Source organism: Varanus komodoensis, unplaced genomic scaffold (assembly GCF_004798865.1).
Source record: "Varanus komodoensis strain SLA01 unplaced genomic scaffold, ASM479886v1 scaffold12, whole genome shotgun sequence".
Taxonomy (NCBI): domain Eukaryota; kingdom Metazoa; phylum Chordata; class Lepidosauria; order Squamata; family Varanidae; genus Varanus; species Varanus komodoensis.
In genome coordinates, this window is record NW_025335349.1 from 17200022 (window position 1) to 17227466 (window position 27445).

General features: G+C 40.5%; 1 protein-coding gene across 3 annotated transcripts in view; it reads right to left on the reverse strand.

The window, feature by feature from the left end:
- Positions 1-27445, reverse strand: part of RSPO2 (R-spondin 2) — a 114292-nt gene that overhangs the window by 37618 nt on the left and 49229 nt on the right. For 2 of the 3 annotated variants that reach the window (XM_044421994.1, XM_044421993.1), the window contains 3 exons: positions 13637-13825; positions 7353-7496; positions 3641-3829 (listed from right to left, as the gene is read on the reverse strand). In XM_044421994.1, the coding sequence (XP_044277929.1) occupies positions 3641-3829; positions 7353-7496; positions 13637-13825 (522 nt within the window). The remainder of the gene's footprint in view (positions 1-3640; positions 3830-7352; positions 7497-13636; positions 13826-27445) is intronic. The other variant, XM_044421995.1, reaches the window with a different exon arrangement.

Consider the following 27445-nt stretch of genomic DNA (forward strand, 5'->3'; position numbering starts at 1 on the left):
AGTTCTGAGATAACCTCAAAGTGAAGAAGTTAAGATTTCTCACAGCAACAAGAGCTAAGGCTAGCCTATTAATCCTGTTAAAGTGTTTTCTTCGCAAGAAAAATCTGATTTTGGATTGTATCCAAAACTGTTTGGAAAGGTTTGAAGTTGTTGAAAGAAACATTTATGCAATACCATGTTCCTTTTCATTTTATCAACACTTAATAGTTCCTCTAAGTTATCTGATACGTGACAAAGGTACACATTTTTAAAACATCCCCTAGTAGTATTTTATTTATTATTTCTATTTTATTCATTAGGATCATACTGTTTTTCTTTGCTTTTTGGTGTACTAGTCCAACATGTATAAGAAAGAACATTTTTAAAGCCACATTATCAATAGTTTGGAAGACTACAGCTTTTCCCATATGTGTTTTATCTGGCCAATTTCTTTATATCTCTTTCAGTTGTAGCTTAGGGTGGCATCCTGATCATTCATTCATTCATTCATTCATTCATTCATTTAGACAACTTATATGCCGCCCCGTCGCATGAGCCTCAGGGCGGCTTACAATCATTAAATTAAATTAAATTAAATTAAATTAAATTAAATTAATTAAATCATGGTGAGGAATACAGCTGTTCAGTGTTTTGTAAAATAAAAAAAAGGTGCCGGAACTCACATCGCCAGCAGTAAGCGTGCAACCACACACACCAATCACTATCAGATAGCAGATAGCAGACACAAAAGCAGCCTGCAGGCGCTATGTTAATGATGTTTGCTGCTGATCTGCTACGATTCAAAATACTTCAAAATACTTCGTAAAATCCATTGGAAAAAAAGGTGCCGGAACGCTGTTCTGGTGCGTTCTATGACAAAAAAAGCCCTGCAGCTGTTGACCAAAAAACAAAACCAAACCAACTGACTGCATCTTGCATCCAGAGCAAAGAGGTCACTGAATGTCCAGGAGTGTTCCCACTACTAAAATGCACTCCTAGACTAATGATAACATTCCAACTAAGGGGTACTAGTATGGTCACTGTAAGAGAATGAAGGAGCTGAACGCTACGTGATTTCAGCACCAGAAACTCAAAGGTCATGCCGGAGAGGGCAGGCACCAAATGCTGTACAGGAAAGATCTCTTTATAGCTCAGTACAACGTCTCTTCATCACCTCCCCAGGAATGTGCTGCCAATATGTATTCTCTGCCCTTCTATTCCCATCCTTTGGCAATCATGTATACGAGCATAATGACTCTTACAGGGATATGAAAGTGTCCCTAGAAGAGCAGGAAAAGTTGCTTGTAGAGGTTAAGGAGCTGATTGCAGATGAAAGAGTGAATAGTAATAAATAAGCATGGCTTGGCACCACCATGATTAAAAAGAGGACACAAGGACAGCCTAGAAATATAAAAGCTGGAAACTACAATGAAGGAAAGGGGTAACTTATACCAAAACCAAGGGGACAGCATGAATAATGAATGGTATGAATAATGGGGAAAATATGATATAGTAATTATAGCTAAAATTTAAAGGGTATGGTAGGCACAGGTGGGATAACAAACAGAACAACTTACTTTAAAATATGTTTGCCTTGGAAAAATTGGCCACTGTTCTATTGATGGAAATTGTTAGGAGGAGGAGCACTGTGCTAAATGCATTGTAGAGAATTACTTTACATTACCAGCTACAATAAGGTTTGAGAAGCCTCTGTATGAAAGTTTGGAGAGCGGCTTTCTGTCAGGATAGGAGACAGACAGTTGGCAATGCTACCATCTAAATATGGATGAGGGAGAAATTAATTTGGCCTGCCTTAAACTCATACTTCCCAAATTTGAACCAGAATGTGGTTATACTTCAGTATGTCTTTGCACTTTTTGGAGTTTTGCAATGACGTTCTCTCATCAAACACACAAATAGTGTGAATAATGAACAAAGGCACACTTTATTAGGGAAAATGGGAGATGCACACAAAAGTTGGTACAATTTTTTGTGCAGCATTTAAGGGAAAATATGTAAAACAGGACAAATCCTTTCATCTAAATCTAGTCCTCTTGATCCTAAAGGTCAAGTTACACAAAAAAATTATCAAATAACACTACGAAGAACAGACCAGTATTCCCACAATAGGGAAATGCCAGTGAAGACAGCCTAACTCTTTACAGAAGACTCAGCAACAAACAGCCAGCCCCTGGGTCAAATCCAGGCCTTTGATGCCCCACCCATTTTCACCAGCTATTTCTGTCTCCTTTTTCTTCTCCTTCCAGCTGTTGTTCACTAATACATCTACTTTGGTCCCACCATTTCTGCCACGGGTAAAGGAAAAACTAGCAGCATGGAGCCATGCTAGGCAGAAGTGCTGGAGGCACCATCATTTCCCCTCTCTGTGGTTAGAACGGACTCACATTTCTAGCAGAAGAAGGTCAAACCAGTGCATGGGAAAAGAAGCTGATGGAAGCAGGGGATGTAAATGACCTTGCTTGCAAGTGACAGTGAGATGGTTCACTGCCTTTGCTGGGGCTCCTCAGGATGGCCCACCAGAAAATCCAATAATTGACCACTGCATTACAGTATGATGCTGCACTCAACATTACCAAAGGAAAGAACAAATGACAACATGGAGTCATTTTGCACTCGCAGCTGTGTTAGCCTGCATAAAAGAGAAAGAGGTACTATAATTGATAGCTTGGGAAAAGCCGCATGGACATATGAATAACATCCCAATCCTCAGTTAAGCATGGGTGTAAATGCACAATAGTATGCCCATTACTCCCACGTGGATCTGCAAAAGTGGCTTCAAGTGTGTTATGGCAGACCACATAAAGAGTACACTGCAATGTAAACGAAATGAACAGAAATAGAAAGCATATGTCCAAAGCACACATGCTTGACCCTGTCCCACCAAAAATATCCTTGCATCCTGTTCTCAGTTTAATCCATCACAATCTGTGACTGTCTTTGATTATATAATCTAATAGTTATTCCACATGTTTCTGTGAATATACAGACTGAGAATATTAGGGAGGGTGATTTTATCCTTTGCTTTTTAAACAGATATTTATGGACATTAGAGTTCTCAAAGTCACTAAATATTACTTGTATTTTCTCTAGTTAACAAGATAAACAGAGGATATACAATATCAGGAGCTTGCTTTTTGTGAAAGCAGAATGAAATACAGCCAAATTGAAATTAATTCCATGTTTCCATAGAAGATACCAAAAAGCAGGTACAATCTAAACCTAACCACTAAACCCAACTAAAGAACAAGTGAGTAGCTTCACAACCCAGGTAACCTGGTGTTCCGACTACACGTGTGTATTACAAAGCCACTTCTACCTACAAACACTTGCCTGGAAGTAGTTTCTGTTAAACTCAGTGGGATATACTCCTGACTGTACATCTGATTTAAGAGCTGACTCTGAAGTTATGATAAATGAAGTTCTACACACTATATTCCAGTAGCTCATAAATTTGCTCTGTACATTACACATAGATACAAACCGTACTTCAGCTTTTACTGGTGAACAGAACTCAATGGTGTGACAGTTGGTTTCTCTGAGTTTTAGAAAGAAAGACATAGTGTTCTATATCTCTTAACCAAGCATAACTTGAGTGAGCAAAAGAGCTCATAAAGATTATTTTGTCATTTTGTGTGCTTACCTCCTGGACAGTGTCTCAGGGCCATTTTACATCTTCTGGACTCTGCAATGGTTGGGCATGGTATTGTGTCCTTTGCTGGCTTTTTCACAATTTGCCTTGTTCTCGTTTCCAAACCCCACTTAAATCCACATGTTTTGTTATTTCTGCTGCAAATTCCCCACTCACTCCATGGGCCCACTTCACAGCCTTCTGGGAAAACCAACAAACATACATACACAAATGGAACTAGTTAGCATCCTTTATGTTTTCATGCCTGCAGGTTATTCTTTCAAAATATATGTCCCTGGAAAGTCAGACACCAAAAGCAGTAGATTTTATTATTCAGTAAAAGGTGAACTTCATTAGCCTTAAGGAAATTTACACAGGTTAACCAAACTTATGCCCACCAACACTCAATGAAAAAGAAATAAATCCTCAAATATGTCAGAGGGCAGTAAGTTATCCACTCTGCTGTGGATACTCCCATTCTTCCCTTTCATTGTTATTTTCACACCTGCTCTTTTCAAAACAAGTTGCTTTGAGGTGATGTGCCAGTTCACAGCTTCAGCTATTGGGTGGTATAGAAATTAATTAATATTATATCATGGCATTCCCAGGGCTTTTCACTATTTTGTGGTTAGGCAATCATAGGTTGAGGAAAATGGCATGCAACCTAGTGATTTCTAGATGTTTTGGACTGCAACTTCCAAAAGCAACAGCCAGCATGAGTGGGGATTGTTGGAGTTGTAGTCCAAAACATATGGAAGATGCTTATCCTTGACATAGGACATGGGGATACAGGAGTCCTGCTGGATCAAAGGGTCCATTTAATCCAACAATAGCCATCCCCATCTTTCTCCTTCCCTCCTGCCATTGGTATTAGGAGGAATAATAATTCTAAACATGGGGTGGGGACAGCTTGATTTTAGGGATGATAACCAACATTGAACAAACTTGTCTTCTACAGGAAGCTCTAATCCTATTTTTAAAAGTCATATAAGCCATGGACACCACCATGTCTTCTGAGGCTTCTGCAGTAAACCACACCTGAACACGGAAGGAGCCAATTCCAGGGTTCTTCAGACAAATAAAGTACCTGTAATTCCCTCTCCTACGGAATGGCCAATAAGGGTTAGAATGAAAGGTGGTATGCACACATTGAGACAGCTTTCCTGAGACCTCAGAACTATGCACTCTCTTCATGCAGGCCTGGAATACCAAGGGAATCACACATTGATTGCAGCCAGACCAAGCCCCTTGGTCAGATCATGCCACAGAAGTCACCAGAAAGATGGCTCCACCAATGGTGGAGCCGTGCACCAAGTCTGGATGAAGGCAGTTGCTTCCAAGTCCTTTGAAGAGACCTCATGGGTACAGCGGATGGTTGGCATGCAAAAGGATCCTGGAATACTCATCGTTGTCATCATCCTCCACTTATTATTAGTAGTAAATCAATGTATTTTTTGTATTTTTATATTTAATGGTAATTTATTATGTACTATTGTATTTCAATGTATTTTATCATGTTCTAAGCCGCCCCGAGGTTTCGGCAAGGGGCGGCATAGAAATGTTATAATAATAATAATAATAATAATAATAATAATAATAATAATAATTTCATTTCTATACTTCCTCACTGTTGAAGCTCTCTGAACAGTTTAACCATTTCATTAAAAGAAACAATAAAATACAATAAAATATCATAAAATCAGAAAAAGACATCAAAAATTTTAAATTGCTAAAAATAAATGGTAAAACAGACAATAACAAGGAATAACAAAAGAGTGACTCAGAAACATCTGGTGATCCCCCTCAAGCTCTTGTATGGCTGAGCAAATCTTTAAAAACCTCAGAGAAGAGGGCCATCTTAACCTGGTTCTGAAGCACCAGCTGGGCCACAGTGGGGAGCTACCACCAAGAAAGCCCTCTCCCTTGTTGTGACTTTCCTCACTGTCCTCAGAGTTGGCAGCTGGAAGAAGGCTCCAGAGGTTGAGCATATTGTCTGAGTAGATCGCAGCTGGGAGAGGCACTCTAAAAAGGTATTGCCACTTTTTTGTGACTTTTGGGTGTGCCAAATAAAGGCATTGCCCTAATATGGATCTTTTCACAATGCAATATGACTCAGATACAGAGTAGAGAACCTATTTTAGAGGACCTCTCCATCAGCACATTCCAGTGGTGGGAAGGGATGAAGGGAAGAGTGGTAGGGCCAAAAAATCCTGCATGGTGTAGCTTAAAGCTCTTCCTACTAGTAGCTGAGCCTTGGAAGAGGTACTTTGTCCTTTGAGAACACACACAGTCTTGAAAACCACCCTAAGCTCAGTGTCTGGGTGTCTTGGAGAATAGAAAAGAAACCTATCAGAGGAGCCCTGGGGGCCAAATATACCTCCCTGGAGCTGAGGTTCCCCATTCCAGCTCCAACTTCATCATGTGAGATCATCATGACTTCCTAGTAAAATTTGGAAGACCCATTTAAAGGAGCTGCTCAGCATGGAAGTGGTTTTGAGGGCATTGGAGGAGCTGTCCGAAAATGAGCAAAAGCCTTTCATTTGTGATTACAAGAAAAAGTAGTAGTAAAAGAGGGCAATCTTGCATGCAGGGTAATGCACTGTGATATATCCTACTTTATACACCACAACTGTTGGATCCCAGATTTAAGCACAGAAAAAACGAAATGGGGCAATTACATCTCAGTTCTGTTTAGTATTAAGTTTCAGCCTGGCTTACAGTCATGAGTCCCCAGTCCACCATACCATATCAGTTTGAATGTTATTTTTAAAGGAAGAAGATGATTTCATGGCAGCTCAGGGGGTTTTATTTTATTTTTTTAAGTTTCAAAGAAAATGAAAGTAATGAAGCACAGGAGTGCTTTGGAGTATCCTTATGAATTGCTTGGAGAAAAGCCATCAGGTTTCAGAAACAGAAATGTCCCTGGGAGCCATTATTCAAGATTGATTAACAGTAAGAAGATTAATTGCACTGCTCTAACTTTATTATAGCACATTAGCCATTTCCATCTAGTTGATGCACCAAACACTGCCCAACGTTTTTTCACAGTGATGTAATGTGTGAACTTGACATCCAGATAGGTTTAGACCATTAGGAAAATAAGGGTGGATTTTTTTGTATTAAAAAAAGTATTTTTGTATTTAAAAAATAAAACTCAGATTCACCCTCCCTAGCATTTTATGAACTGGGGGGGGGGATACATTTTGTTAGTCTAAGACTCTGATTTTTACTGCCTGAGCTACCCCATCCCAATTTATATCCTTACTTGTGAAATGGGCTGCATGGGGAGACAAACATGATGGAGCAAATGGAACGATAGTGAACGGTTGAAGTGCGACTCTACTTTTCAAATGAGGAAAAGTGGGTTGGATGGAATGATGCACTTTGGCATTTTGAAGCATGCTCCTGTCTTTTGGCACATATGCAGTGGAGTCAAAATTCATCCTTTTTTCTACTCGTATATTTAAGAGTGTTGCACTTAAAGGTATTGTGGTTAAAACTGGTAGTATTCCTTTAAGTTCATCCCAATCATCTATCCCCAGAGGAAAAACAGGGACATTGATTCATCAAGGACAGTCCATGGAAGTTCAAATATATTGAAATACATTGGACAATCTGATCAGGCAAAGCAGAGAACAACTTCGGAAGGCATCTGCAACCTCAGGATGGAAGAAGCAAGCACAAAGGGTTTTGGCAGAGGATAATAATGTATAAAAGAACTCACCCACACATTCCATCATTTCTTCTAAAGGCGCGAAGCCATCCGGGCATTCTCCAAAGCAACGACCTCGGTAGAGATAAAATCCAGGTTTGCACTTGGTGCAAAAGTCTCGACTAAAGCAAGAATCGCAGTTCTCTATTCTGCATCCTAAGAGGTTGAGGGAGGAAAAACACAAACACTCATTTTCCCCCACAGCTTAAAAAAATCATAGAGCTTCGCAATAGAAAACAATAGAACAAGATTTAGCCATGCAGGAATAGATCAAACAGTAGCAAGACCTGGTCTCCCTCTTTTTTTCAGCCTTCTGTAGCAGGATTGCTCTGGGAGAGAACTGGCAGTCAGAATGACCACAGAACAAAATAGGTACTGTAAGAATATCAGTCAGTATGTTAGAGAGAAGAGGAAGAAGTAGTGAAAGAAAAAGGAAAGATGATACCCCACTATGCTCTACTCCCAAAGCCAATAGTAGTCCTTCAGGCGCAGAAAAGATGATGTTTCCAGATCCAGATACCTAAGGATTCTGTGGTCAGCAAGCTAATTTCAGCTTTCATATATATATAGGTGAACCTGAATACCAACATCTGATCATTTGAAAAGCTATTTCAAGAAAAAATATTCAAAATACACATGTCATCTTAGGTTTTAGGAGGGCATTGAAGCATTCCATGGAGGCCATAGGCAAGACCACAACAGAAATGTTGATTTTTGCATAATTCTGGTTAGAAAGTAGGAAGAATCTATACTTTCCCAGTTCTAATGAAACAGGACACTGTGGTTTAAACAAGCTATGATCTCAGTGTCAAAACCAAGTTTCCTGGCGGGGGTTAATGGGAAGGGAGTATGTGGGGACTTCCCTTGTTCCCAGCCCAACAAACCATGGTTCAAACTTCCTGAACCTACTGCCTTCCAGATTATTTAGACTTCAGTGCCCACAGGCCTCATCAGCTTGTTTTTAAGCCACAGTTCTATAAACACTTATCCAGGGGTATGTCCTACTGAAGTCAATGAACAGTACTGTGCTGTTAGCAACTTATTTGCAAGTCAAAACAGTAAAAGCTTGGGAACAGGCTGTCAGCCTGGTCTGCCAAAATTTTACCCTTTTATAACGTGTATTTTCCAGCTTATAGGTCTGCAAAACATAACTTTTAAAAAAATGGCTTAACATTCCTTTTCAGTAGAAATAGTTCAGAAATGAATTTGTGAGTCATTGGCCTCATTTACACATACATTTATTTAATTTGATTTTGATTTTTTTTATGAGGAATCCCCATGGTGCAGTAAGCATAACCATAATGTATATTTAGCAATATGAATAATCAGATTTTTCTGGATTATGTGAAGATATGGGATTGAACACTTAAAGATATTTGTAGCTTAAACAATCCAGAGTTTAAACCGTGACCTTTTCTTAAGTTAACTATGTGTTGTTCAACACACGAAGAATCAGATGTATCAAGATTCAGAATTTATACTAATAACTTATGAATGGAATATTCATAGGTTGTTTCTGCAAACTAGAAGCAGGGTACACATGACATTTATCCCCATAAATAATGTGGTGTAGTGGTAAAGAGCAGGGGACTGAAACTCAGACGATGGAGTCAACTGGGATAACTTTGGGCCAGTCACAGACTCTCAGCCCAGCCTACCTCACAGGGTTGTTGTTGTGGGGATAAGATGGAGGAGGAGATGTAAGCTGCCTTGAGCCTTTGTAGGAAAAAGGCAGGATATAAATCAGAAATAAATAAATAAATGATTGGATAATTACACTCAAATTACCCCATACAATTCCTTCCCATATCCCCAACCCTCACTATAGGTCAGAGGTTTGGATGTGCAATATCCAATGCTCAATAAATCAATCGACTCTGTCTACCATTGTGTGATCAACATCTTAAGAAAGAATTCCTGTTACTTGAAGTTTCCTTCAAAGTTCCTTCAATTCAGCAAAATAAATAACATTTGTAAATGAAGGCTCTAAGGATGAAATTACATGACATTCCGCAATCAGGGACACAAATCTTTAAACCAACTTGCAAATTTAAGATGCCCAGATCACAATGAGCAAAGAATATAACTTTGGGAAATGAACCATTTTTTTCCCTTCGTAATTCAACTTCTCCACTCAGCCACGTTGCATTTACAGTGTTATGTTTGGAAAGACTAGCACTTTTAAATCCAAGTCAATACTTTCCCTAAGATAGGGGTTCTAGCATTTTTCTGGTGAAAATCGGAAAACATTTCAGCAATTTTTTAAAAGGGGTTGAAGATTTATTGTGCTCAAAGATATTAATAGGTTAGGCATTTTACACTGAACTTGCCTAAGCCCCCAACTGTTACCATCATTAGGAACACTAGCCAGAACTATTTTTAAACTGTGAAAACAATGTCAGAGCAACAGATAAAAAATGTTCAGAGTCAGAAAGGGCATCCAACAGCAAGAATAAGAACTTAATACTATTGCTTGTATATTTGGATAACATATGAAAACAGCAGGGCACAGTTTGATTTAAGTTACAGCATCATAAGGGATAATTAAAAAACACACTATGAAGAAAGGACCAAATGGATCAAAGATAAACAAGGCAAATATTTATTGATTATGTTATCCTATTGTCCAACAAAAAGTGTACATAATGTGCAAAGTAAAGTGGTAATACAGAGCAGGCAGTGGACTTCTTATTTGTACATATCTTTCCTTCTTTTTTCCTAATATTCTGCCCCATTCCAAACTGCAAGATCCCTTGGCTTTAAAACTCCTGACACCTCTCTCCACCCCCCCCCCCGACACACACACACTGTATCCTAGTGTGCCTAACCTCAATGTTGATTTTACATGCTTGTTATTTTTAGCCATGCAATTCTAATTCCCCAGATGTGTGATTTTGATTCATTTTAAATTCTTCTTTAATAAAACTGGAATTGCTGTCAAGGACCTTCACGTTATCTTTGACATCCTCAGCTTCTGGGGAGAGGAGGGCATCAGGTAAGTGCCCAGAGCTCAATTTTAAAAAATCTTCCATGTATATATTTGATTTCATAGAATCATAGAATCACAGAAAAGTAGAGTTGAAGGGGTCAGAAGGCCATCAGTTCCAACCCCTGCTACCTCAGGCCACTAAGTTACATCATCCCATTCAGATGGCTGTGCAGAGAATGTCTCCAAAGAAGGAGAGCCCACAGCTTCCTCTATTGCAATACCACTCTGACAGTGAAGGACTTCTTCCTAGTGTCTTACTTAAGTCCCTTATTCCATGTCCTGCACTCTGGAATCAATGAGACAAGATCTTGTCCTTCCTCTTTGTGACATCTTTTCAGGTTCCATGTATGTAAAATATACCTTGATGTAAATTGAAGCAGACTTTGTAAGCGCATAAACAAAGTGGATTACAGGTGGTGGTAGGCTCTACCCTACGTTGTCCACAGAAATGCAGCCTGAGTCCACATCTACAAGCATTTGCCCAGTGTCAAGGCCAATGAAGCAGCTTGGCAGTCACAGTTCCAGCATGAGACCTGACAACCTATGAGGAGGACCAGTGTTTCTTTCAGTTCAGAGCGGAACTGTGGCAGGATTGTTTGATTTTGAACCTTCCTAAGCCCTTGAGTTCACCTATCCCAATATTTTCTCCACTGCCATCATCATCATCACTGTGAACCCAGAACAATGAGTTGTTGGTAAAACTGTAACCAAGCAAAGCCACTTAGATACAAAAGAAGGCCTGCTAAATGACCTGTCCTTGAGACCCTGCTCAGGTCTTGTGAACAGAAATGCAGAGGGTGGGGGGAAGCCTACCGGGATGCAATCTTGCACAGAAGACAGAATGACTACTGGAAATGAAAACTGGAAAACAGAGGAGAGGAGTTTGGGTTTCTTGCAGTTTAGAGTATGGTGGAGGAGAGGACAGGGTTGGAACCCTGAAGAGAAGCACTTCTGTTTGGAGGTGAGGACTGCAACATTATGTTGCAGGTCTTGCCTATGCAATCTATTACTATGCTATGGGTCCTCCCTGAACTGAGACTAACACTGGGGTGAATTTATTGTCAGAAGCATTTTGCAAACATAATATACATGGGCTGAAAAGGCTGGGATGAAGCCCAGGAATCATGGATTATTGGAATCATGGAAGCCCAGGATTACAACAGGAATCATGAACTGAGAGGTCTGGTGGTGGAACCATAGTGCCTTCCATCTTTGTACCACCACAAAGCTTTCCAGAAGGTGAAGCTGGTGTCCTGTTATTTCCTGTACTTCAAGGCCATCCACTGCTGAGACAAAGGATGGCAAAGCGATCATTTGGAGAGGTGGTGGACCATAAAATGTCCAGCCCAATAACAGCTTCAAATCTTTACTGGATGCATTATTTCCAAACACTCAAGTAAATTATAACATTTTAAAAAACAGGGCTAGAAAGTAAGACCAAGCATTGGGGAAAAAGTTTACAATGATGTTCAAACCCTTCATATCTTGAGGTATTAACCTCCCTAAATTCTTATTGATTCTTGGAAATTATCCTATAGAAGAAAATAGTTATATTGGTCTCACTCTGAGACTCTTCAGTCTCTAAGAAGAAGCTCCCCATCTCCAAAAAGGCAAAATCTGTATTTTGTAATAAACAGTTCCAGGTCCCTGGATGAATGTTTGTGGAATCTTAAAAATGACTTCACAAAACATATTGTTGCATATGTGTGAAATTTCAGAATCATAGTGCTGCATTTTGAGCAGATACTTATATCAAGGAAAAGGTTACTGATTATTTAATCAAAAAGATGTGGGTAAAATGTTTGTAAGTCAAAGAACTATGAAGCCTAAAAGGAGCTCTTACATCAGAGCTTGAATACTTTGTGTTTTTAAAAGAAAAGCTTGGCAAGATTAAGAATTTCAATGTTTTTCATGAGATGTTAATTTTCACTCTATCTGGTAGTGCATGTGAACTAGCTTCAGCCCAAGCAAAAGCTTTACATTAAAATACAGAAAGCAGTGAACCTAGATTGCAATAAAACACATGCACACGCACACTTACAAAAAGAATAAACCCCATTGGACATGGTGAGCTTTATTTTCAAGTAAATATACAAAGTACTGTGCTGCAAATTCCTAAATTAGCAGGCATGAATGAAGTTACACAAGTTCAAGTCACATTGAAGTGCCTGAGTGATTGTGTAAAACAGCAAAACAATCTTGGAAAGCAACAAAAAAGCATGTTATTGCTTGGCCAAGCTTAAGCAAAAAGCTCCAGAAATAGAATTTCATTCTTCATGGCAAAATGACACTTCAGGAATGAGCACGTACACAGAACAAGAACCAAAAGAAATAATAGAGCAACACAAATCATGAGTACCCAGCAAATAATAATACAGGCCTTTACAGAAATCAATGGACTATGTGCATCCACAGTGCTGAAGCCAGCTTTCCTCATATAGGTATCCACCATATGTTTGGGATTTCAGCTCCATCAGCCCCAGTCAATCCAATGCATGTTTAGCTAGGAAAAAGGAGCTACTATGCAGCAGGCAGCACAGATGGATGAGACTTTCCAGGAGTTGGAGGCCTTCGCTCTGACTAAACATGTACCAGGTTACTCTCTTGGGACCCCAGTGATGGAACAGCCTCCCCTGTCTTACAGGTGGGACAGTTCTTGGCTATGACTTCAAAGTCACAAATCTGACTTCAAAACTGGCAAAAGGAAGCATCCCAGAGAAGCAGAGAGGGTAGTAGTGAGGCTCCTTTGGGATATTACACATTCTAGCAGATGTGCAAGCAGGGACAAAAGGCAGCACAACCAACAGCAGCCCCCTGTTTTTTCCAGGCCATGAGAAGTGTGACAGCAATCCTTGCCTCCGTGCTCCTCCCAGCTTTGGTTGGATGTCCATAATCTTCCAAGTTCAGAAGGTTATGGGCGACCACATTGGATAGCACCCTAAATGCATTATGTCCATTCGAACAGAAAGGATAACAGGTGTGTTTGGTTCTGTCCTGGGGAATAGCAAGAACACATTCAAAACCCATAAATATAGAAGCACTTATAATAAATATTTATTCTGATATGGAACCCATGAGAGACATTTGTTTCAGAGAATTATTCCACCTAAGGGAAGAAAGGCAAGGAAGATCCACAAGGATATAAATTTACAAATTATGTAGGAGCTAGTTACACATTCTTTTAAGAAAGATTGCTTATAATGGAATTGTCTTCAAAATGCCTTGTTATGCTTAGACTATCATTTTCAAAACTAAGTCACTGGTGAGTGAATTACAGACTTAAAGACACAAAGTAGAGAAAACTCACTTGAACATCTGTTCATGTCTGGGGCTCGGAGACCATAGTACCCCGACGGGCAAGAATTCAAGCATTCCCCAAATTGCCTCATTCCTTCTCTTCGTAGGAAGAAGAACAATTTATGCTGACATCTGATGCATCCATTGTCCTTAGAGCAAGACAAACAACCTTTGCATATTGGATTTGGTCCATAGTTAGCTGTGAACATTTTACAGAGAGAGAGAGAGAGAGAGAGAGAGAGAGAGAGAGAGAGAGAGAGAGAGAACAGCAGTATTACAATCTCAAAATAATCGTGCAACATTTCCCCCCTATAAATCCATACCATAGAAAGAAAAAGCTGAGGGACCTCTGGTACACATGACTGCAAACTGGACACTTCCAATTTGCTTTGGAACTGCAACTTCATGTGGTACAGTTGAACAAACCAATGTAATTAATGAAGACGCTTGTTATTACATGCGACGGGAATAAAAATGTAAATACATGCAGTTGAAGAAAAGTAAAGCCAAGAGCATACAGTTGAAATATTGTACACATGTTGGAGGTGAGTATATATTTTTCAAACATAGACAGGGCTAGGTCACATGAACAAACCAGACATCATGGCTTAAATAAGCTATAGCAGCTTGTTTTAACCTCTGGTGCAGTCCAGGTACCATTTTCTAATTATCTAACTGGGCACAATGCTTGTGTCATCAGAACAAGGATAGCATGGCTTGCTTGTGGGGAAAATAGCCCACAGATAACCCTGCAACAGCCCAGGCTGACCAGGTGAGTTACAGATGTACTTTGCATACTTCGCACAGGCAGATGAGAGTAGCAAGTACAACCAGGTTCAAATGAGAAAAGCATCTTTATCAAGACATGATCTGAGCCCACAGTCTAAACTAGATACCATTTAACATGCCACGAGGCTTATTTTAATATGCAAACTGGGGTAAAGGAATTATCTTTTCATCTGAATATTTTAAACAAATATTTCAAGAACTCTTTCCTATTTAAAACAATATGAAAAAGAAAAAAATCCACATCTTTGTCATAAATGTTACTAAAAATAAATACCTCCCCCCCCCCACACACACACCTATGCCTATCTGCATAGGTATACATCAAACCAGCATGTTGAGTCACCTTTGCTAGGCTGGAAAGGCATGAGCAGAGAGAGTTAAAATTACTTTTTTTTATTTTCATGGTATATAAGGCATTTAGTTCACCTTTCAGCACAACAAATAGTAATGTAAATAGTAAACAGTATCCTTTTTGCAGAAAAACAAAAAAACTTTTACAAACATGATTTTAATTTTTTTTCCCAGTTGGCAGCTTCTTTATCGCCCAACAAAAAGGTTTCATAATTATCGTTTGCTCAGAACTTACTAGTCTATCAGTGGGGTCACTGATATTCCAACCACAAAATTCTCTAACAGTACTTCATAATATAGAACAATGTTATAAATGATTACTAATTAGTGCCATTGAGTGAAACATGCCTGAAAAGGCAGCATATGTCACACAAGCCAACAAGGTATTGCACTAAATGTAACTTTGTTATAATTCAAAAATATCGTATACTTGTGAAGCTGGCATATGTAAGAGTGCCCCATGTGGAGTATAGGAACTCCTCAGTTCCTCATCGGTAGTAAGTGGAAGCTGTGTTGATCTCTGTATTTCACCCAAGCTGGAAAAGACTTTTGAGAAAGGCCACTTCTTTTATTTACAAACATGGAGAAATCAGCATTTCTGCCTACCTAGCTCACCCAGGAGCAGCTTCAGGTTCTAAACCTGCATGACCTGCAAGCCCTACTAAGAACATCTGCAGATCATTCCTCCCTCATTTCATCTTGGGATTCTGAACATGCAGACAATGTGATTTTACCATCAAAATCTCACCTGGTGAAAAAAAAATCAAACTCTAAAATCAAAAACTTGCACAGGTTTTTGTTATCTTTTGACCTAACAAAGGTATTTCAATTGTGTGGACTGTCGTCCATGTGCCACCAGCAGGAAACCAGCTAGCTAACAAAAACGTGTCTCTCTCTGGCTGGCTGAAATGAATAGGAAAGAGAAATGTACACCCGCAAATCCAGATCATGAAAAACAGCATTTTTGGTTCTCATTTGACACTTGTTACTTATGTACCAAAGGAATGACAGTGATTTTCCTTTTCTCAATGCATAAAATGTAGCAACCTCAGACAACAAAGCCAAGCCTGAGATCATTCATTAGTAATAAGATTAAAGTTGGTGCGGACTGGCCTGATGCCTTCCAGATGTGTTGGACTGTTGCGCCCATAATTCCCAACAGTCCGATACAGATAGAGAGCACCAAGCTGGGGGAAGCTGGTATAGCCACCTATGACCAGATGGCCTCCACATGTACTTCCAAATGCCTTTTGAATTTATATGCCTACTCATAATTGAAAATGTTCTGAGAAGTTTATAGTAGGTATAATAAACATAAAAACAAGAGGTTGGGATTCTCTGCATCTGGGGCAACCACTGCTTGTTTAAAGTGTGCATTGGTTGGACACTGGACAACACACAATGGTGTGAACATCCCAAAAGATGGCACATCTCCAATATACCTGGGTCTAGTGTTGATCAAATCTTGGACTGGGTTCCAGTTTGTCTGAGACATCAAAGGATGAACCTCAAAACTGGTAGAGCTCAAAGCCAAGAAACAGGGTATATCTTATCTCTATGGTCAATGCAATTAGATCTACCAGGGCGCTCATCCTATCCAACTTCGTATTCTCAACATGAGCACCACCACCACATCTTCTCACATAAGACCAAGAAAAAACATCCTGGTCCCATTCAGCGGACGGTTGAGATATTTGTCCCAGACTAACAACATGCTCAAAACCCCAGAACCAAATTTCCTTGGATGCAGAGTCTGCTTCCACACATTTGTCCTGTTACTAAAAATGTCCCATTTCTCCACACGGCCACCAATGTGGCTGTCTGAATTTGCCTGAAGAAACCCAACAAGGGATCCCATGTCAAATACATTCACCGGGCAAGCATACAGCTTTATTGGCTCAGCTTTTGGTAGTGAACAGTACAAGGCAGGGGTGACATAGTTCCAAGGGCTCTTGAGGTAATGGTCAAAATTCCTGGGCACCGCTTGTCTGAAGTGAAGTTAGTTGTATAACGCAATAATTCTTAAGCCTTTATTTTCACAACTTCTGTCTTTACTCATTAGTCTTATCTGACAATGTCTATCTTTTCCATCGATCTATTTCTACTAGCTTTCTTTTAATAAAATTTGCTTTCAATTAATCTGATTATCTTCTTGGCAAACAGATGATTCCCCATTTTAAGACCCTGGCTGATTCAAGATACCATCATAAGACAAAGATTTCTGGGAAGACTGCCAAGAAGTTGAGGTACAGATATGAATTCAGTGGGTCAGAGCCTACCAAAAATTCTGCAGGTCCACAGATAATACAGACTGTGCCTACCAAAATTTGCATCACAGGATGCCAGCAGTTTGGTTCTGCATGCTAAGGGCAGCTCTTATCTTCATTTTTCATCACAACAATCACTTTTACTACAGATTAAACTTCAGTTTCTCATGGAGAGGCATTTCTTGAAATAAACCCTATGAAGGACATCATAGCAATTTCTTTAAAGGCCCAGGTTCTGACAAATAGGAAAATATTTCAGTTTTGCAGGTGAGTCTTGTTTCACAGAAGTGACTTTCCTAAGAGAAACTGTGGGAAAAGTTTATATGAGGTATTTCCACCTTGTTAAATCGAGTCGCCAAAAAAAATTGTAAGAAGTGTGGTATGGGGAAGGTTTGAAATGCAGCATTTATGGGCTGAATTCTTTCTCTGTTTGGATTTCTCCATGCTTCCCGCACCCTACTGATTGTCTCTGTAGAGATCCAACACAAAAGTAACCACTTAGAAGGGTGGCAGAGGGGTGGAATGAGAGAGAGAGAGACCACAAAGTCTGCTGGGGAGAGTGGTTTAGGCATGGATATTTTAAATGAAGATGGGTACAATAGCCCTATTCAACCTATGAGGTACGTGAGGAGATGTCACAAAGAGATAGGGAGAGACCTGTTCTCCCCTGCAGAGGAAGGCAGGATACATGCCAACAGAGCCAAGCTCAAGGAACCAAGGTTCAATCTGGATGCCAGGAAGTACTTCCTGACAGTTGGGACCCCAAGTGTATGGAACAGGCTTCCACGGGAAGTGATTGAAGCCCTATTGGCGAGGGTGTTCAAGGATAGGCTAGACATGCACATGGTAGGCATGACATGAGCAGAGCCAGCTGGAGCCGGGGGTCAGACTAGATGGCCTGAGAAGTCCCTTCTGAGTCGCTCTGTTTCTATGATAAAACGTATGTATTTATCTGCTTTATATTCCACCTTAACATCAAAAAGTACTCAAAAAAGCTAACAATACAATCCAGATTAAAAATGGCAGCAATCCCAAGAGAACCCCCAACAGTCTTAAAACCTGAGCAAGCCGGTACGGGAAAAGGCAGACTTTTGAGTAAACAGGTCCAAATCTTTCTTAATGTTTTGAAATTGCTCTCCCTCATCCCACCCACCTTGTCAGGTTACAGGAGTTTATTATTATCCACATTCTAACACAAGAGGTGGGACTATCAAAATGTCCAGGTTGCCCTGGAGGTGGTACATTCCCTGAATGAACATACTGTGATGATGAATATAGATGCTTTTCTGGATAAACACAATCAAAAAAGAAAATTCATAATTGTATGAGTTTTAAAAAGTGAAATAATGGTTCTCTCTGTAGAAAAGGAAGCAAGTTCCTCCTTTATTCTCAAGTATTTGGACTTCTTTTTAGTTATTCAAATGCATGTAAGTCCTGCCATTCCTAAGTAGCTTGCAGAGAACAAAACATTAAGCAATAACATATACATGGTCTTTTATAAACAAACATAAAATATAGCAACTATTTTTAAAGTAGCATTTTAACCTAAATAAAGCATATGTAAGTTAGTGCCAATTGAAAACTTGTAAAGGATAGGGCTTTCCAATAAGGAACATGCCCCAAAGAAAGCAGAGAGATCACATCTCAAGTTGCAGAAAAATATATTTTAATTTTAAACCCAGCACATTTCTTTCAGCATACTAGACCTACTAAAAAACTAAAAAGTGGGAAACATATTTATTACAAACACACACAAACACACACAGAGAGAGAGAGAGAGAGAGGGAGAGGGAGAGAGAGAGAACAAAAAAGGGCCTTAGAAGAAATCAACTTATCAAATAAGAATGAACATACATTACATAAAAGACACAATCCCATAGATGCTTAGATAGAAGAAAGTCCTAGAGCTCCTGGCACAGGAATTGTAAGATGTTTTTCTGTCTAAAGATGCATTAAATTGTACCCTAAAATACCTATTTACTTATGCATTCCAAAATGCATGCAGAGATAAGTACCGTATTTTTTGCTCTATAAGATGCACTTTTTCCCCCTCAAAAGGGGAAATGTCTGTGCATCTTATAGAGCGAATGTGTGTGTGCCCGACGCCCGGGACGCTGCCGAATGCCTGCACCACGTGGCACCACCTGGCCAGCACGTGCTCGGCGCACCCTGCTCCACCCCCATCTCCGGCGCAGGTGAGAGCTGTAACCCGCCAGCCGTACGGAGAGATTGCTCACCCCCACCGCCCGGGAACTGCTCACCCCCACCGCCTGGGAAGACCTGCTGCCGCTGCGCTGCCCGGAAGACCACCGCCGGCACGCTGCTTGCCCCACGTGGCACCACCTGGCCGGCACGCGCTCTGTGCGCCCTGCACCCACCCCCCCGGCACAGGTGAGAGCTGTGCCACTCAGGGGGAGAGATGCGGAGGAGAAGGAGCCGTGGGCTTTAACCCGCCAGCCGCACGGAGAGCATGGAGAGACGGACTGCTCACCCCCACCGCCAGGGAAGACCTGCTGCGCGCCCTGCTCCACCCCCCTCCTCCGGCACAGGTGAGAGCTGTTAATCACAGGTCGGTGTGTGTTTTCAAATGGCAACCCGTCTTTTAATGAAGTCCAAGGGGAAGTGATGGGGAATGTGCCTGTGATGATCAGGAAGCTTTCCATGGATCAGTTATCTGTTAGTTGATCAGACACATTTTTTTTAGGATCAGTGGATATTTGAACAGCATTACCTTCATGTATGAAGTTTATTCTTCAAAGGCTACTTAGTCCGCTGTGTGTTTGATTTACCGTACAATATCTCATTTTTTGTCAGAAGTTTTTTTCTATTATTTACTAGTAGGGCAGCGTGGACATTACTGGCTTTTTTAGATTTGTTATTGAATTGTCTGCAGCAGCTCTTGTCTAACTGGTGTAGATTGTGGATTCCTTCAATAATTCCACTACTGACTAAGACAGTGATGTCAGTGATTGTGAGCAACAGAGCTTCATAAATTCTGACTCTAGTGATGATGAGTTCTATGGGTTCAACGAAAACTAGAAGAGTACTCGAACTTTAAAGTCTCTCTTTTGTTAATGACAGTGATGATGGTTCTTAATGCCACTGCTGACTGCTGTTCACTTTACAAGGTTGAAATACGGTATTACTGTATTCTGTTATAGTTTATTAAATAGTTTAGTAAACCATTTGATTCAGAATATTTTTTTTCTTGTTTTCCTCCTCTAAAAACTAGGTGCGTCTTATGGTCAGGTGCGTCTTATAGAGCGAAAAATACGGTATGTCTCCAAAATTCAAAATTGCTAACTGAGATGACTTGTGAAAAGAAAGAATAAATATCCTAGTGGCCAAAACAACGTTGCCCATTTTAGAAACTATTTTGAGCTTGGGGCTGACATGCCTTGGGCTTAAAATAAAATATATACTTTTCAGCCTCTTCAGATGGGACTTCTCTTGTTTTTCTAGGGAAAGTTTTCCAGGTTTTTTCAAGTTCTGTCCCTTGGTTACTCACTATCCAATTAAATTAGGAAGGTGGGGACACCAAGAACAGAGCTTCAGATCTTGATCTGAGTCCTAAAACAAAAATTGCAGTCATCCAACTGAAGAGCTATAGTGTTTTAAGAATTTCCACCATTAAATATTTCATAAGAATGGCTGTTAAAAAATCTATTTTTTTTTTTACAAATTCCAATATGGAGAATTTGGGCTTCCTGGGAAAAAATGAAGAGGAATTTATTTATTCATGTATGTATGTAGAGGCTGTACTTCTATCTCCCTGCTACCACTAATCTGACAGAGATAAGCATGCTCTAAACTATTCATTTATGATCATTTATTTGTTACATTTATATGTCTTTTTTTCTTTTGCCTGATTCTAAAAGACTGATGAACTGATTCCCAATTGTTTAACAGTGGCAACAGCTAAATAAGGGCATTGGAAAACCTGGGTGAGAAAACTTAGAGTGGATTCTTGTGAAAGGACGGGGAACTCAGTTCTGATACTTTCAGTTCTGAATTCTTGGCCTGAGCTCATTCTTAAAGCTGCCCTGGCCCTTAATACCGAGTGCCTGTGAGCCCCTGTTTTGCACACCCCCCCAAAGGTGGACCTCAACATTCTGGCCAAAAGACAAAGTAGATACCAAAATCCTGAGGCTTGGCCATCTCTAGCTCACAGTATCCTAGAAAGAGACAGGAATATACTGAATAGAGCTTAAAATATTCTGTTGCAACTTTCTGTTGCAGTCCTTGCTTGTATTTCTAAAGGACTAACTCCACATCTTGGGTGGCTAAAATCACTTGGCCATGTGCCTTGTGTCTTTCAGCAGCAGAGACATAGTATAATCACTTAGAAATGCACTGGTTGTCATTGCATATAAATTTAACAGCACACGTGTGCAGCACGCGGGGACACACTGCTCTATCCTGACAGCATTACCTATAACCATTGGCCCGCGATTATGGCCACTTTTTCCATCCCCGCCATCCCAGCATCCTGCCATGTATCCCACTGACCGCAGCACACGCCATTCCGCACATTGTTGCCACGCACTTATGTCTCCAATACTGAACACTAAATTTGTTTTTGTCAGTCTTTTAATATCTAAAATATTTCAGCTTGCTGCTCTGGACTAACATTAGTCTCATATGCAGGTGAATAAACAGAGATTTAATTTTTCGCCCTTTGATGGCTTGTTTATTCTGTCTTTTATTGTAAGTTTTAACTTTTCCAAGCCCCAAAATCTGCAGGGATCCAACGACGCAGGATTCCAACAAAAACAGAGGCCCCAAACCAGATCCACCCAAACAGCCAAAGATGAAAAAACACAACTGTTCGGAGCATTACAAGACTGAAAAGAGAGCAGCACTTACAATAAAGAAGTGTGGAGGTATACAAAGGAAACCTGATAATATAAACTAGAGTCAGGTACCTGACACTTGAGACTCATTAGCTATGAAGCTAAATGAAAAATAAAAGTAAGGCAGATGAAGGGACTGGGGAGTTGCTGAGGAATTGTTCAACACGATTTCACAGGTACCGTCTCGAGCCAGAACAAGTGATTCAAGACAGAGCAAATGAGAAATTTGTGGCAGGCTCTGGGCGAGGCAAACTTAATCCTTATACTACTGTTGGTAGGAGATACTCCTGGCAGGAGAACTGCCTGACCTGGATTAGTTTAGCGACATGTCTTGGAGGGGGTTGTGCTTTCTCTGAAAAACCAGGTTCAGTGTTTGGAGATGCTCCTTTAATCCGACACTCAAGCTAGATGTGCAGGTTGCCTCACAGATGATCAGCTGTTCCAGGCTCACCAGCTACAGGTGGATCTTGCCATAGTCATTCATACCTGGTTTCCTACAGATCAGACTACTGTAATGGGACTACCCTCAGAAAGCATCCATAAAATTCATGCAATGCATGCAAAATCTGCCTGCAAGGCTGCTTTTCAGAGGGAGGTGCTTGAGTACATTACACTTTTAAAGACTGTATTGCACTGGATGTCAGTTTATTTCCAGGCTTAGTTGAAAGTGGAATATTAACCTTTAATGCCTTACTCAGTTTGGGACTTAAGTCTCCTGCTTCCTTCCATGGTCATCTGAGGCCCTGATTCAGATGCTCCAATTTTATGAAGCTAGGGAGAAGCCATAAGATCTAGTGCCTTCCAAGGTAGGGTTCACACAATCACTGTAGTCTCACCATTAATGTGGCTTAATTAAACCACAACAAGCTGCAGCACCCACTGGTGCCATCCTGAATATACAGGCTATAACTACAGCTTGTCAAGTCATCGGAACTAGGGAACCATGGATTATAGAAGGTTAAATAACCCATGAGGTATTTAGGGTTTTAATCCACAGTCCCCAGCTTCAAATGTCATGACAAGCTGTGGATGTGGCTTGAATATCCAAATCAATGTTAGGATCCAGGCGCTCTGGGGCTCTATCTGGTGGCCAGAATCAGAAGCCCACCTCAGCAGTCACAGGCTTGGTCCCAGGCTAGAGTCCCGGCCTACTGATGAGCACCAGCTGGGCTGCCTTGGGGAACTGCTACAAACACTTTCCTCCAGAACTTGCCTCAGCAACACGCAAGTATTCCCGTCTGCTGTACTTATTATCGAGCCTGTACTGCCTTCATCTTTCCTGACCCAGATCCTGCCTCACTGTGTGTAGCCTGCCTTGCCATGCCGTCTCATCAGTGCAGGGCTTCCTGCAAACTGTGGTCTTGTCCAGCTCCTGTGCCTGGCCCGATATGGTTCCTGTCCTGTCTTGTTGCATCCTTCCTTCCCTTTCCACATTGGTTCAGCTCCTGCATCACCTGTTGATGCATCTCATTCCTGCTGTGACTTGCTGGGTCATGCCTGCCGTTGGCTTTGCCCTGCCCTGCCCTGCCACACCTACATTTTTCCTTAACCCCACTCGGTTACCTTGCCTCAGGTACCTGTTCCCTGCTTGGCTGTCTTCCTGGCTTTCAAGACTTGTCTTGTTGATGACCATGTCCTTGTCCTGCCCTGATACATCTGGTTCCCAACTTTGGCCTGTTCTGTGACTATAACCTGGACTTGCTATTGAGCCTGGCTATTGCACCTTCAACTCTGTGTTGCCTTGGGTTCTGTCGCCCTGGTCCTGGTACCTCAATACTGCATTCCAGTGGGACTTACAGACCGGCAAGCCCATGTAGGAATTCAGCCTTAACCTGTACGTAAGGATGGAAAGCATTAGAAAGCACATTCTTTGTCCAGCCATTACTTGCATAGCCATCCCCACACTTTGCTGAGCAGCTTGCGTGATAAGATATAATCCAGACTGCCCCTGAATTAAACAATAATTTTTCGATAGTAAAGGGAGTTTTAAATTGCTCAGTCAATTATATATGTATAGATCTACATGACTACAAGAAGAGGTTTGAAGAAGAAGAAAATTTGTATTCCTTTCCTTTTTAGAGGAGGTATATACATGTCATGAGAGGTACCATCTCAGGAGAGCCGTCCTCCTTCCATGTAATGGAGGACAGAACTCTCCTAAGTGAATACCTGTCCACTTCAGTCTTCAGAAATATTTATGTTAAAATTAATTTCTTTAAAGAATGTTTAAAGCATTATGAAAACTAAAACCTGGATATCTAGTTCACATTTTTATACATGTGCATATCATTAAAAAGAAATCTATCATTTGGACTTTTAAAGACACCTAGTTTTCCTTTCCTTTTTGATTCAGTATTTGAAAATGTTTTATTTGTTTGAATAAAGCATCCCTAGTTTCACTGGAAATATCCGTATTATTCTAGTGTGGCCCTGTACAGTTCCAAAGCTGGACTTGTTTTTCTAACTAATCCTTTAGTGCAAATTTTGCAAGCCATGTTTGCAACGGAATGTCTTGCTTAAAAAGCGCTCCCATGCCAGTGGTAGATATATTCACAGAACCCTGAAAAGACAGCAATCTTAAAAATCTAAAAAGCCATGATACAACACAGCCATAAAACCTTTAAGGATCCATCAACATCTATACAGAGTACCAAAAGCATGAACAGAAACAGCTGACTGGAAAAATTTATGTTATCCTAAAAATTAATAAAAGGGTATCGGTTTCTTTGCTGTGCTTCTAAGTGCCTCTTGTCAAAAAGCTACATTCCACCTGGCTTCAAAATCAACTAGGAAAACATGCCAAACTTTAAACTATGGGGAGGGGGTGGCTGCAGCAATTAGCAACTTCTTGCTAAATCAAAGGGAGCTTTGAGTTTATATTAGTGAGTCAAACCAAACCTAAATCACAAACTGGAACTGTTACTTTTCCTGTGCCAGAATAGAACCCAAACCATTCCCTGAAACTCTCTGTCGGACTGGAATCAGAGCAGAGGAACGCCTTCAGAATAATGAATTCCACCAACCAACAAACCCTCTGATATGGTACCACTCACTAGTTATACCAGGGGAACATACTGTAAAATGGCATCTAGGTGGATGTATATATTTTGCATCTCCATAGGCTTCCATACCATGCCCTCTTAAGAGGTCGGGCCTGGGAAACACTAAGCAGGGACTACATGCCTTTGTGACACGAGTTAGTTGACAACTAAGTTACAATACGGAAGTGAAGAATAAACCAAACAGATGTGAGGAGATACAATAACAGACAGGAAACTATATATAGTTTTACCTCTCTCTTTGCAGCTACTGGTAAGGACAACACATGTGTAAATGTAAAATTAGTAGGAATATGTTTGACTGGTTAAGTATTTCATACTTAAGTTTTGGTTGATGCATGTTTTGTAGTATTTATTGTTTTACTGTAATTATTTGGGCTGTTTCTGAGTTGACACAAGTGGTAATATAAGCCTTAATAAGCCTGCAGCAACTTAAGCAGGCTTTAGTAGCATTTCAACAGCATTAGATGTTGTGAAAGGTTTTCAGGAAACTCTTCATGCCAGCTAACACTACCTGTATGATACTAGAGGTTTACTATGCAAGGCAACATAATGGACAACAGTGCTAATGCTGAATTGGATGCTGTAACAAAGCCAGTTGCTTCTCTGTGTACTAGTTTATAATGATCGTTTATAATAATGATCATTGCCCCTGTGAACATTATTTAGCTACTGGGATGTGTGAATGATTTTTAATACAACACGTTAATTGTTACAACAGCCTTCCAGAAGCTGTTCCATCCAGATGATTTAGACCTTCACTCCCAACATTCTGGATCACTGGCTATGCTGTCTGGGGCGAAGTCAGAAGTCCACAAAAAGTCCAACAGTTTTGGAGCCCACCAGACATGGGAATAATCAATTATGCCATACCGTCTCTCATATATGAGACATATATATGGTTATTATTTATTACTATTTTAATTGAATTTCTATACTGCCCAACGGTCAAATTTCTATACTGCCCAATGCTCTCTTGGTAAGTAACATCACCACATGACTATGCCCTGTATGGAGTCAGATTCTTGGTCCATCTAACCCAGTATTGGTTACACTGACTGGCAGCCATTCTGCAGGATTTAGGGCAGCAAGCTTTGCCAACGCCTGCTACAAGAATGGAACCTGGGAACTGCATGTGCTCTGTTAATGCACTGAGGCCCTCCCCCTAAGGACAGTGTGAACATTTGTGGGAACAATTGTGGAGAGGGTGATAAATGCATCGCCACACTGCTGCATCATTCCACTGTCAGACTGTAGACTCCCCACTCACTACGAAACATACCTAGATCATACCTAGGTTTCCTTGAAAAGCAGTAGAGTGGGGCTGAATGTAAAAGCTGCAGTTCACGATGGGATGGGCAGTACATTGACACAAGTTTTCCTAAATGATATGATGTCCATTCTAGGAAGGCTAACTTCCTGCGTTTCCATTTGCAGAGCTAAGACAGACCGGTTCCTAGGAAGCTCCTCCGATGATAGTTTCTGTTAACATTTAACCAGATAATGGTTTTATTCTCTTCCCCATGGACCGTAGCTCACTGCATATGTAATTAGGCAAAAACAGGCAGGCATGGCCTGAAAACAACAACAAATAAGCCACATCATTAAAAGGATCAGGATCAGGTATCTTTGGAGTAATTGTCACTTAACATTCCTGTGGGGCAGCAGGGAAGGGGGTGTTTATTTCCAAGCTGAATGACTTCATTACTTTTTGGGGAGGTAATTTAGTTAATTTCCTCACCAGAATGAAGTAAGCCTGAGATGGGGCTGTCCACCTGCAACCAGGACAAACTTTTATTGCCTTTGCTATGGTATATATTGTAAGCATGACTTATCAATATTGAAGATCCTCAAATTGAGACCAAAAAACTGAAACTGATGGATCTTTTAGAAACATCTAAAGAATCGCTGGTTGTGTGTGTAGGTGTGTGTGTGGGTGGGGGGGGGGAGAGAGAATGAGAATAAGAATGAATATGACAAATACAGAGCTTATCTAATTCATCAAGATATAGCTGCTATGGAATGGTACAGGGCAGAAAACCCAAAACAAATCATTCTCACAGGCCAAGAAAAACACTGAAATAGCAGTTCAGCTTGATCACAAAACGATGCAGTGAAAAATGGGTAGCAAGGAAAAGTGTCGTCCCCACAGGACCCAAGCGAAAAAAAATACAAAATAAGAGTGGGGTGGGGATAAATAACTGTTCCACTCTTAGGAAGGCCATAGACCTAACAGGAAACCCGAAGTGCATGATTTTCTTTTCCTCAGTAAGTTTTTACTCTCAGTTCAAAGTACTTCATCGTATCAAAGTCAGGCTGATGCAGATCACTTTGAAACTCCCACCCTTTTTACCCAGAGTATAATTATTACTGCTTTGAAGCCAAATGCCGTGGATATATAATGCATGTGCATTTTCCCTTTGGAATCATCTTCCTTTTGAACTCCCTCTTACCTCTTGCACACTAGCAGTTTAAGTGTGAATAAAGCATGGAAGTGAGC